Raw genomic sequence first — 13,076 nt, 5'->3', positions numbered from 1 at the left:
GTTTTGTTTTGAAGGATAATATAATTGGGGGAAGTGAAGAAACAGACCAAAGGGTAGTAGAAAAGCTTCAAGTAATCTAAAAAAAAAGACAGTTAAATTAAAATTCTCCTACCTTGCAAAAAGGTTGATTAGAAGCAGCATGTGTTACAAGAGACATGTTCTAAAACAATCAATGAATGAACATTAAAAATTGTGTAAGTGGCTCCTAGGTAGGAATGGTTTTGAGAAATGGCTCTCTGTACTGACATGAGCACAAATAAAAAATCAAGACAAACTTATGAAATACCTAGGGACCAGAGGCTAAGTTTTGCAAGTGATTGAGAACATTAGAGAGAGAGAGATAAGCCACTCTTAAAACTGGTTACTAGAGTCCAAACCCCAAAAGGCAATGTGCAAAGTCACTAGTTGGCTTTCTACATGCAAACCTATTATCAACTCTAATCACGTTTCATACAGATTCTGGTGGCTTTATGGAACCTTAGTGCTTGAATTTCACACCTGATCTAAGTTTACCTTGAGTTATTTCTCACAAGGCCCAGTTCCTATTTTCTCCTGTTGATATTCAAGGCACTGAGGACTGAGTCTTCCTCTTATTTAGTTGCTTTCAAAAGCAAATAACACGCTGTTCAAAGATTATTTGGAGGATAAACTGCATGAGGCAGGAGTCTTTGTTTTTTATCCCCTAATCTATGCCAACAGCCTAACCTAGTGCCTGACACAGAGTAGAGGCCCTGTGTTTCTGTTGTCGGGATGGCCTCCCACCGCTTCGGACTTTACATATGGTCCCAAAGTGAAGGGAACCAAGGGGGGCGGGGGCGGGCAGCACCTCTGAGTCACTTCAGAGCACACCCGCTTAAGTCTCATGGCAGACCTGGTGAATCACAACCAAGGAAAGAATAAGCCAGCCTGGAAAAGTTTCCTCAGTGACTCTGCTCCGACCTCCACCCCCAATAAGGCACCCGTCTCTAAGAACCCAGCAGGCATGAGATCTGAATCTTTTACAGAAGGTTATGATAAAATGCAGCTCTTAAATTCAGTACCCAATCTCCTAACTAGAAATCCAGACAATTTAATGCCTACTCTCTGTCTAAAGCATGCTGAGACAAAAATGTTTTAAGTTTCTTGTGTTTGTTTCCCTCTTAGATGCCATACAATAAATACCTAAGCTGTGGACCCAGGAGTCAGAGGCAGTGTGTTCCTACCTCGATCCTCTGGTTACCAGTTAGTCAGTCAGCTTTACAGAAGCTGTTGTATCTGAGCTTCAATTTACTTCAACTGTAAAATGGAGATCACAAAACTCACTGTAAGGATTTAAGTTAGAGATAACTGTCAGAAAAGGCAGAGAATAAAAATCAGAAGCAAGTGCCCTTTCACTTGGAACTGCTTCCTGTACAGAATATCCAGGTCTACCTCAAAGATAAGAGAAATGGAGACAGCGCCAAATGTGTCCTGTAATCTACCACCTGTGTAAAGCCAGCAGGCACGGCCAGGGCCACTATCACAGCAGCCGCCCGGCCCATGCAGGTTCGCATTGGATTCGGACAGTCGGTAAAGAAACCATGGAGCCAAAAACTGGTGGGCCATAGTCTTTAATCCTACTTTGCACCCGGCGGGCAAGTAAAAATACACACTGGGCTCCAAAACCCAGTCACACTCAGTGCTCACAAAGCCACTGACTTATCCGAGTTTCCTAGAATCAAAGGTTTCTAGCTCACCAGCCTTCTTCTCCTCAGTTCCCCATCTTCTCCCTCATCCCAGATACAAACTCTACACAAACTGGCATCTCACTCAGCACTCCGCCATCTTGGCTGCTTCTCCTGGCCTCCTCCACGTGGCCTCCTTTAGCTGCTGGCTCTACTCTCTCCGCTCTCTCATGCTAACCTCAGGAACCAAGAGCTGAGTCCCGTTCTGCCTCCCTTTTATAGTGTAGAAATCCAAACCCTTAATCCAATATACATAATAGGGAAGTCTCTTAATACAAAGTCACTTCTCTGAGGCATGATAGGATTGTACCACCTTACACCAAAAAGGGTGGGAAAGACTTAATCCCAAAACCAAGCCCCAGGTTACAACGATCTCCAACACACATTAATATCACCTGGGCGATGGCCTCTTTAACAAAGTGAGCATAATACATTTTATCTGCCCAACAACCTGGTACATGGGACATGTGTTTGTGGGACTGGAACACAGCAGCACTAAGATGTAGGATAGCTCCACAATCCAAGTGGTTCAATGAAGGCTGGCTCCCCTCCTCACGTGACCCAACTCCCGGTACACCCCCTCGTCATAGGCTCCCCGTCTCCTGCATTGTGCCAGATGTTGCCTAAAGAGCCTCCAAGGCAAAATGACAGCTTCAGACATCAGAGACAATGTTCCAAAATTCTATTTGGTGGAGATAATCGAGGCTGGGGGAAGTGACCTCCTCATTATTACTTTTCCTCCTCCTCACTGCTGGAAGGAGGTTAAAGCCGAACAATGAGAAAAGTCCTCTGGAGCAGAGTTTCACCACCTTTTACAATTACTAACACAAGTCAAGCAACAAGAACAAACCTTAATAACAAAAGGCTACTATGAATTCAGCAGCACCTTTCAATGTATTTTAACTCATCACATCAGCATCCACGTGCTTTTGGAAGATAATCATGCAGACACAGAGGATGTACCTATCACCGAACTGAAATGCCTGGTCCTAAGGGATTCACAGGCCCGTCACATAATCCCCATGGCTGAAGAGACCTGTGGTCCACAAACCAAGAACAGAAACATTTCGCGAGGACAAGTTTAACCACTGCTTCTTCCTAAACATAATATATTCAGGCTTATCTCAAAAAGGGAAGATGCAGGAGAGAAGCAAAGCCTTTCCTCAGCCGACTACCTTTTGATGTCTGCTGAGATCCCTTCTAAAAGCTGCTGAATATTAAATACTGCCACACCCAGACCCACATGAACTTTATACACTACTTTCAGTCCTTAAACTTTCAAAATCTTCAATTTTGTCTCTTAAGAATAGCAAGCCAGAGAGACTGTATGGATTGCCGATGATAATTTAAAGATGATGAAGTTCAATACCCCCCCCCCTGCACACCCCTTCATAGGTGAGGAAACCAACCCGTGAAGAGAAGTGACCAGCCTGAGACCATAGCTGCTCATGGCAGAGCCATCTTTGAACACAATCCTAAATGCTTCTCCTTTTCTTTCTTACAATTTGGGAAAGTCTGTCTGTTAATAAGCTAACAATTTATAATCATTTACAATGAAGGGACAAACTGGCTGATTCAAACATATCTAATTAACCACACCAGACATTTATTATTTGAAATCTTATAGCCAGTAGAAGTCAGATTATTATTTTTTTCGTTCTTTGTACTTCATTTAATCATGGCTATTTTTCTGAATTAAGATTTACACTTGATTGTTGGTTTCTCAAGAATTAAAAATGGGTCTCTAACGGGTTGATTCCTTTCTGTTTCCCAATGCATGGCAAATGGCATCCACTCAACTGGATTCCGAAGAGATTATTGGAACCGCTTTTCCTTCCAAGTTCTGCTAATGTTCCTCATGGACTGGTGACCAGGTAGTACCCAGAAGAACACAAAGCCTTGCTTTTAGAACGGCGAGCACTGGTGTAGGCTAATTCTGAATCAGTCAGTCAGACAAAATAGCAAAGCCCAGAGGAAGCCTGGCCATCTGGCTATCTGTTCAAAAAGTAGTAACTACTTCAAAACCAGTTAAACTTTGTGAGGATAGTGACCACACCCGGGGGGGGGGGGGGAGGGGATAGCAGAGAAATTCACAAATCAAGCGTGTACAGATGATAAATGAATCAATTGCATACAATATTCAGGTAGAAATTCCAGGCATAGCAGGAAGAAATAATTTTGTGCACAACTGTGTAACTGTTCCACCCTTCCTGTTGCTAAATTGAAGGCAAAGAGAATGTATTTCTTAATCTTGGATATTTTTATGACAGCAATGAATCAGGTAGCATTGCCTCCTGCCCTCACAGTCAGCAAAGAGCATATCCCAGGATCGCATACCAGGACTGAGAAAAGTCTTAAGACCATGACAACTTCCTCTTGCATTACTCCATAATCAAAAGGACTTTCATTATGTAGATACTAGTATACTGGGATATGGAGCATGAACAAAACAGAGCTCTACCAATGTCTTGGGGCTCCTTCACTCTTTGATACTGCAGGTAGGTCCCTAATATTGAGCAATGATAAAGTGCTGACCAAGTCTGGAAACCTTACTATTTCAATGTCACTCAGGTTTCATTTCCCAATGGAAAATAATATTATTGATTTCTGTCCTTATGGTAATACCTAGCTAATTAGGTTATACACAATACTTAATGTGAAATATTTCAGAAAAGAATTTAATTTGCCACCTGATTGCTGCTTTTCTGATGTTAGTTCTAAGTGTTAACTGTCACATATAGTTGATTCTTTTACCAATCACTGCCCTGAATGTATGTCAAACAAACAAGTCACAACAGCCATAAAATATGTTCACCTTAATACAATGGTAAAAAGGAATAAAGTTATAAAAATCTTTTAAAGAAATATGTAGGATCTTTAACCCTTCTAATAACAGGAAATGTTTACTGTCACTTTCTGCCCTGCCCCCCTGGGCCCTCACCTCTCAGGTAAAATCAGAGCTGCAACAAAGTCTGAAGATGACTACTCAATTACCAGGGAGGTTGTGTTCAGTGTTCAGGATTAAGATAAGGGGACTGCTTAGGTAATCATGGTCCTACATCATGGATGACAAGACAAATTCCCCTTTGTGACAACCGCTTATAGGATTTTCAGAACAAATCAAAACAAGGGTCAATAATCTCTCACAAACGTGTGGAGGGCAGGAGATCACTACTTCCTACTTAGCAGTTAGCGCTGTGGAACTAAATCGGGCGCATGAGGCTCTGGACAGGCACGGGAGCACCAGTCCGAACCGAGCTGGTTCCAGTTCAGAGGTCGGAACAAGGAAGACTTCAGTCCCATGCTATGAGCACAGCGGTGTTCACAAACATCACATTTTGTTCTCCCAGGCATTTCCCTTTCCCCTCCTCCCCTTAAAAAACAAAACAAAACAAACAAAGCCTGCACGAACACCAACCCCCAATCTGAAAAGTGTAGTCACACTGTTCAAAATCCACACTTTCGTAAACTCTGCCTCTACAGCGCTGTGAGGAACTGACCAAGTTCGGATCGACAGCAACCAGGAAGGAGCCCGTGGTTCTAAATTCCGAATACACTCTGCCCAGTCCGACCAAGACAAGCACGCCCCACTCCTCTGCCCTCTTCTTTTTCACAAAGGAAATTACCTCAACACAGAAGCCAGGTTCCATTCTGAGGCACAACTGAGCCAGGCAAAAGAGAAAGACTGTTCAGGATTGTTCCACTTCAGCCGTCTGGAGTGGGGGAGTGCCGGCCGGGAGGAAATCACGACCTTTCTGAACATCCACACGCAAAGTTCACTGTAACCGAGTTTAAATTGTCTTCTTTGCTATGTGCCCTTCTCCATTACTCATGAGGCTTCTAGAAGTAGGGCAATTTTCCATCCCAGAGATCTCAGCGATTCCCCCGCTCTACCACTGTGAATCACTTGGTATCATCCAAACACAGCCAGAAAGAACCAGTGAGCTCAGGAAAGCTCCAGCCCGGCTCCAGGCAGCTGCCTGGCTGACCCTGAGTCTTCAAGGCTTGTAATATTTAAAGATCAACCAATTTGCCAGAAGACATCTGACACCAAGTAATGGTAATTTACTTGGAAAGAGATTTTGATTATGAATCCAAGTAAAATTAGCTGTTTTGCATTATCCATTTCTCCCTCACTGTGCGCTGTATTCTGCCCTATTAAACCTTTCGTAAAGGAAAATGTCATCTGGTCCGTGGAAAAGGTGATGGGGACTGGGGGTGCAGTGCTTAGTAGTCTCTTCTCAAATCACTCCAGTACAACTGATCTAACTAGAAATGGGTCAAATAATGTAAGAAATGGTACCCACCACCACTATTTAAAATAAATCATTTTAATATTATAGCAACAGAACTTATTTTAGTAAGGGTGCCTGCCTTTCCCTTTAGAAAATTTTATTTATTCTGAAATTAAAATTTATAATTCAATGACATAAAAGTTAGTCCTATTTTCTGCAACTCTCATAGAAGGTTTTTAGAGCTATCTCAGTCTTCATAAAGTCGGTATGCATTATCTGTTCGCAAACATCTGTACCAGTATGCAACATCTGTTCTTTAAAACAGAGCAAAACAGAGCTACGTGACCGCAATTTGGAATATAGGAATGCTAAGAGAGTTGTGTTCCTGGTTATTTATGGTATCCTTCTAAAGTAGCACCACTTCATCCCTCTCCCCACTGTAAAGATACAGAATTTAACCCCAAGAGTCACTTTTGCAGTGATATAAAAAAAAATCTTATATAAAATTAATGAAACAGGCTTTGTGTACGAAACTTTCAACTGAGTTTCATGCTTTTCTTCTGTAGAGAGATTATTATAAATTCCTTTGCTTAGCAACAAAGAAAAGAGGCACAGATGGAATCATCACTTGCCCACTCGTTTATGCATCAATTTCAAACCCACAGCAATGGAAAGTAGGGGGGAAGGGCCCCCAAATTTAATGAGCAAATAAAGAAAGAAAAAGCTATCAGAAGTATTTTTAAATGCAAGGTCACAATACCTTCAGCAGTGGGAATTAAATACATAGCATATTTGAAGTAGATCCAGCTCTTAAATTCTTATTAAGTGAACGCATGGAGCAAGGGAGGCAGTAATGTCTAACGAAATACACTCCCTGCTTACTCTACACAGGCCATAGGTTTCCTGGGCGCCCTGGGGATGTGTAAAAGACTGGCACTTTAAACAACCTGCGCGTCTGAATGCAGTCATTACTGCTTCTATTCAAATTGAGTATTTAAAACGTCTGACACTCAGAGGGGTTTGGTTGGATGTGCCCAGTTACTCCTTCCAAAAACAGAAAGCAAGCTATATTCTAAAACAATATGAAGAGAGAAACACTAATTTCACAATATTCTGGGAGAAAATAAGGTGATATTCTGACTCATAGTTTAGTTACTTAATATGTGAAGAACAACTATAATGTTTTGACAATGTATAGATTGCTTTTGTTCTTGCAATAATTTTGCTGCCTCATTTGGCTTTCTAGTGAATTGAAGCAAATTGGATATGAAATTGTTTTCATATATGGGCTATAAAATACTCAAACACTATTATTGAAGTGTGGATTGTTCTACTCTGTCTGACAACTAATAATTTTCAAGCGCTATTTTTTGTCCCTTTAACCCAGTGCTGTCCCCTTTGCTTCCAGTCCCCAAACTACTACTTGTTGGTTTATATGCATACTCCTTTATTCCCTTCGCACCCAGGAAAGATAAAAGGGCTCCTTGGCATTCAGAGCTCTCTCCTACTATGCACCGAATGTAATACGGCTTCAGGAATCTTTATTTTACTGTGTCCAGCCTATTTTTCAGAAGGCGGAAAACAGATGTGCTCACAGGTGGTTTTAATCTAGTTCACGCCGCTCTACTTCTAAACAATAAGTACAAATTTTACAGACAAGAAAAAAACAAAAATAACAGTAAGATGCAATATTCCCCAAATAATCATCTGAACATCAACAACAGTAAAAGATTTTCTGTTCAGATGAAGGAAAGTACCAGATAAGCCTAATAATATCAGAGCAATACACAAGCTGCCATTGGGAGATCAACATTCAAAGTCGGTCTGTCTGTAGCTCAGGCGCTTAGCTTATGAGCCCGTGTGTGCAGGAACAGACCTGAAATCATCTCTAGGGCAGAGAGCTTCTGTGGACTGCCACTGGCTCTGGCTGTGGAGAAGGCAGTGCACAATTTCGAGGATAAAAATAACATCTAGACGTGCTAGCTGATGGGAGCAAGGCCGTGGAGATAAGGTAGAGGTCAGACCCTTTTCCTCCCAAAGAGCTAAACCTCTGTACGTGGAGAAAGTGATAGGAGCCTGAAAATTCTTAGAAATGCTATTTATAAATAAACTGTAAAGAAAAAAAAAACACATACAAATGATGGCATGAAGGCTAGGTATTCCTTTTGTACGTCTCCTAAAATGTTAAAAAAGAAAAAAGATAAAAGGTTTTCAACAAGCGAGTTGCAATCAATAACACATTCATAAAGAAATTCAGAAACTGTTATCGGAAGGTTCTCGGGCATAGTAAGCATTTTGCCATATCTTGAAGTGAAAAATAACAATTTTTAACCCCACTCTATTAAGGGAGATTTTCTTTCCCCGAAAAGGGAAAGGCAAATTCAGTCTTCTGTTTGATTGTAATTTAACCAAGATAGCTGTACTAATTCATTCACCTTGTAGTTCTTGTACCAAAGTTTGGTTTTATTATTTAACCACCTACACACAAACCACATTTCTACAAGGATGAGAGAAATGAAAGAAAAACAAATGAGGTCAATTATAATATATCTCATGAAATTATTTTTTAGATAAAATACACCTTCGTATAAAATTTGCATCCATATGATGGAGTCTTTTAAAAAACAATTTGCAAATTAATTCTTTTACTTGAACTTTTATAACTTTTCCCCGAGAGGCATATCATCCTCCACTAGTCTCATAGACTTGACGAGCATTTTCTGTTCTCTCTGTCTCTCAGGAAGCAGAGCACATGGAGAGGCTAGTTATTTTTAAAGTGAATTATATATACTTGTTTTAAAGGACAATGTGTTATTTTTTTAAAGATATTCACCTTTTAGTATTGCCTTTAAAAAAAGCTAACAAAACAAACAAATCCCTATCAAAAGAGAGCATAGTTTTCCCAACAGGTATCTACATCAGTCAAGAGAGTGACAAGACATAAAGTGCTCCACCAAGCAAACCTACATTTTGGTAATGATAGACACTACAGTAATATAAAATTCATCAACTTGGTTAAAAAATACATATGTCAAACATGACTATAATCTGGCATTTTAGGACCATCAACCCATCTGTGAATTCTTCATTGCTCTTTGAAGGAAATAAAACACAAAGTTCACTTAATATACATAAGTTACCTTGGCACTTCAACTTAAATCGAAACTAGCTTTCTCATTTGATAAGCCCGAGAACAGACTTCATAGATGGTTAGTAATAACCAATACATTTATTGAGTGTCTTCTATAAACTAGGCAGCATGCTGGATTTTACAGACACCTCATACCACTTAACCCTTACAAACTGGCAGCAGAATGCCATTTAGACCAGACCTATCTGAGTCCATTCTGCCATACTTCTTCTTATACAGCATAGTTTACAAGACCTTGATGTTCCCAAAATAGGTCAATGGGATGTATTTTTTTCTGTCATCAGACTTAGCTTTTAATTATCCCTACATAATCAGCTGAAATAAACTTATTTAGGTAAAAACTGGTTAGAGGATAGTGAAAAGGAAATATAGAATAAAGGCAGAACTTTATACAAAAATTCAGCAATAAGAAGAAATAACACTAGAGAGATGTCTGGCTATATCTGATAAAACAAGAAAATGCTACTGTTAATCCTATTAGAACAATGTGTGCAAACTTTTTTATCTAACCTGAATATTAGGCAGAGACTTGCTTCTTAGAGCATCAATAAATTGTTTCTACCTGCTGCTGTTTGTAAACTCTGTTTTCTCTAATAAAATAGGCACTTATCATAAAAATGAGTTCTAGTTATTTATTATCCCTAGTATCTAGAACCTAAGGGCTCTCCAAAACAGCTGCTGCAGGCATTGAACACATTAAGAATAAACAAATGTCCTTCACCTACTTTTTCTGTACTTAATTTTTATTTAAAATAATCATAGATTTATAGCAAGTTGCAAATTGTGAAACAGAGAGATCCAGTGTGGCCTAATGGTGACATCTTACATAACTATAGAACAAAACCAGGAAACTGACATTGGTACAATTCACAGATCTTATTCAGATTTCTCCTTTAGCTGGTGTTTAAGAGTGTGCAGTTTTTCTAGTCTAGAAAGGACCTTAGATTCTCATTTTTCTGATGAGAAAATGAGAAGATGGGTCAAAGAGGCTGAAGGACTATTCAAAGTCAGAGTGCTAAGAAGAGGCAAATATAAAGCCAATTCTGAGTGAGAGATCATCTTTCCTCAGAAACAGTATGGCTCAGGTTAGAAACCGGATCCATCAGAATTCCATGAGGACATCAGGAATGACCTTCAAGATTAACTTACTTCAAAGTTACCTCATCTGATGGATACCTACTTTTTTATATATTATTTTTCTTCTCTCCAGACTTCAAAAGGCTTTCCTCATTAAAAAAAAAATTGCCATTATTCATTTGTTGAAAAATACTTAGTTTTACTGCATCGGTAATATGACAAACCAAACTAAAAAAAAGACAAAAAAAACCTGGTCCAGCCTGGTCACCACTTGAAGCAACAGGCTGCTTTGCCACCTCTGACCCCAGTGTAAGATGCGTTTGGCGCAAAGCAGGCTTATAAACGTTGACTGAATGAATGAATGAATGAATGAATGAACGAATGAACAAACAAACAAATAAACAACTTAAGTGGGATGACCAAACATACCAAACAACCTGAATTTTTTAAAAAAGTGCTTTCAAGTAAAATAGACTTTTGTGCAGAAAAAGATTTTATTTTGTGGGGTAGTTTTCACAAAATCAAAGCTGGAAGGGCCCCTGGAAAACATCTATTCTGGTCACTTGCAACCCTGGCTACTCGCAAGCATCCGCTGGGACATTAAGAAATAAATGTCAAGCCCCACCCACACATGGGATGGCCCAGGTGTCTGTATGTTGTTTCTAAAGCTCCCCACTATAAGTTTCTTATTCTAATGGTGATTAGAAATCTCTTGTTACAAAGATGAAACTAAAGTCTACTCAAACTCAAATGTCTTATTCAAGATAATACAGAAAGCTAGAAATACCGTAGAATTGAGACCAGAATCCAAATAAGAATTATGTTTTTTCTTAACATAATCCACAGGAAACATTTCAAGAACAACAAAACATCATTTTAACTTTGATGCTGTTGACCATTTTTAAAAATGTGAAACTAGGCTAATATATTTACCAACATTTGAACTCTTCCTAGACTATAGTCACTGTTATGGGTGGACGGACATATAGGTTTAAGGCACTGAATAGTTTTTGCCTGAGATATAAAACTATCATGTCTTTCCAGTTAACTGCCACCCTAGGCAATTAGCAGTCTGGTGGTTCTCGTATTTAATATCATGATGGGTCTGTAGTGGCTGGCTATCAAATATTTAACAATAAGTCCAACGTGCATATAATTGATGAACATGACTATATAGAAAATATGAATCCAAAATATTTGCCATATTGTTGATCAGATTCCATAGACAGTACAAATTTTAAAGTATTAACATCAAATAGTTACATTATAAAAATTACCTTTAATCGAGTCATTTTCAGCTCTCATTATGTCAATGAGTGAACTCTCCAGGGAGTGCATGTCGAATGTCCTGGGGCGATCCTGTAACACAGACAGACACAGGCCACTTTTAAAACAGCATTTAATTATAAGAGGACAATAAGCTGCATTGGACAGGACACAGATCAAAAAGTGGCAATTTTACTCTCTCTGTGTAACGTATGCTATTACTACATATTATTTTGAACACTTACAAAACATCAAAGCCACAAAAGTTAAATACTCCAGGCTCAGCAGAGTGATTTGATGTCTAATAATAATTTCAATATATGCATTACTTTTGCTAATAAAGTAGAAACAATTAAAATTGGTTAAGAACATTCAATAACTGTAAAAATAAAATTCGTAATCTTTCTCTGTGGCTTAAGATTGCAATGCCATGGCAAAGCTGTCCAAACTGGTCCCCGCAGTTACTAACTAAATTGGCATCTACACATGCTATTCAAATAGCTTTATTTTCTTCCAAGCCAAGGTTTTAAAATAGTCATCAAGTGTCCGCAACACCACTGAGAGACAAAGTGTTCTTGATTTTGCTGCCATTAAAATTAAAGGGAAGGAAGGGTGTGGAGAAGACTGCTGGTCTAAACCCCAGCTTAACAAAATGCACCACAGGAGTGGGTGAGGGGTCTTAAAATACGCACCGATCCAACTGCTCTGGCATTCTTCTGCAGAAGTCCTAGAGATAACTAAAACTAAAGCTTAGCTTAGTAAGTGAAAAGTAGGAGATGAAAACACTTTCAAATTCAGCTCAGAAAGGAGGCTGTAATAGACAAATCTGACCCACCTTACGCATAAGCACACATATGCAAAGACCACAGCCAGAGTATTAAAGAAAAAAGGAGTTTGACAAGCAGGACACCATAACCTTCTCTTAAGTGATGTTTCCTCTTACATTATTTTTTAACTCAAAGATCCTCAGATGCAATGCACTGAGAAAGGTTTTTAAGCTCTGTATGAATTCAGAAGTAAAGTCTCAGCAGATGGCTGACGCTGACCAAGAGCAAGGGACAAGACTCAAAGGTACAAGTACCACATCCTTGCCATCCCTGGCCTTATATGTACTCCTCCAGCATCCAACCCTATGGCCAATTATAGTTATTATAAACTACATTTGCCTAACATTTTATTTCTTATCATGCTTTGGTAATTCAAAGAGTTCAAAAGCCACATATTTTGTCAAATATTCTGTTCTCAGAGAGGGTCTCAAGTTTATCATTCTTGATTTACACCCTCTCACTGATCTTTTCTGTCCATTTTTAAGCTTTAATTAAAAAATAATAATAAGAGTGTCGGCCTGGCGTGCAGAAGTCCCGGGTTCGATTCCCGGCCAGGGCACACAGGAGAAGCGCCCATCTGCTTCTCCACCCCTCCCCCTCTCCTTCCTCTCTGTCTCTCTCTTCCCCTCCCGCAGCGAGGCTCCATTGGAGCAAAGATGGCCCGGGCGCTGGGGAAGGCTCCTTGGCCTCTGCCCCAGGCACTGGAGTGGCTCTGGTCACAACGGAGCGACACCCCAGAGGGGCAGAGCATCGCCCCCTGGTGGGCAGAACGTCGCCCCCTGGTGGGTGTGCCGGGTGGATCCCAGTCGGGCGCATG

At 39.9% G+C, this 13,076-nt stretch overlaps 1 protein-coding gene across 5 annotated transcripts in view; it reads right to left on the bottom strand.

Moving 5' to 3' along the window:
* Positions 1-13,076, bottom strand: part of CPEB4 (cytoplasmic polyadenylation element binding protein 4) — a 58,507-nt gene that overhangs the window by 29,692 nt on the left and 15,739 nt on the right. For all 5 annotated transcript variants that reach the window (XM_066343777.1, XM_066343779.1, XM_066343780.1 and 2 more), the window contains one exon: positions 11,444-11,525. In XM_066343777.1, coding sequence (XP_066199874.1) covers positions 11,444-11,525 — 82 coding nt within the window. The remainder of the gene's footprint in view (positions 1-11,443; positions 11,526-13,076) is intronic.

This window comes from Saccopteryx leptura, chromosome 6 (assembly GCF_036850995.1).
Source record: "Saccopteryx leptura isolate mSacLep1 chromosome 6, mSacLep1_pri_phased_curated, whole genome shotgun sequence".
Taxonomy (NCBI): Eukaryota; Metazoa; Chordata; class Mammalia; order Chiroptera; family Emballonuridae; genus Saccopteryx; species Saccopteryx leptura.
Note: the sequence above shows the minus strand (reverse complement) of the source record. Positions and strands in the feature narration are given on the sequence as shown.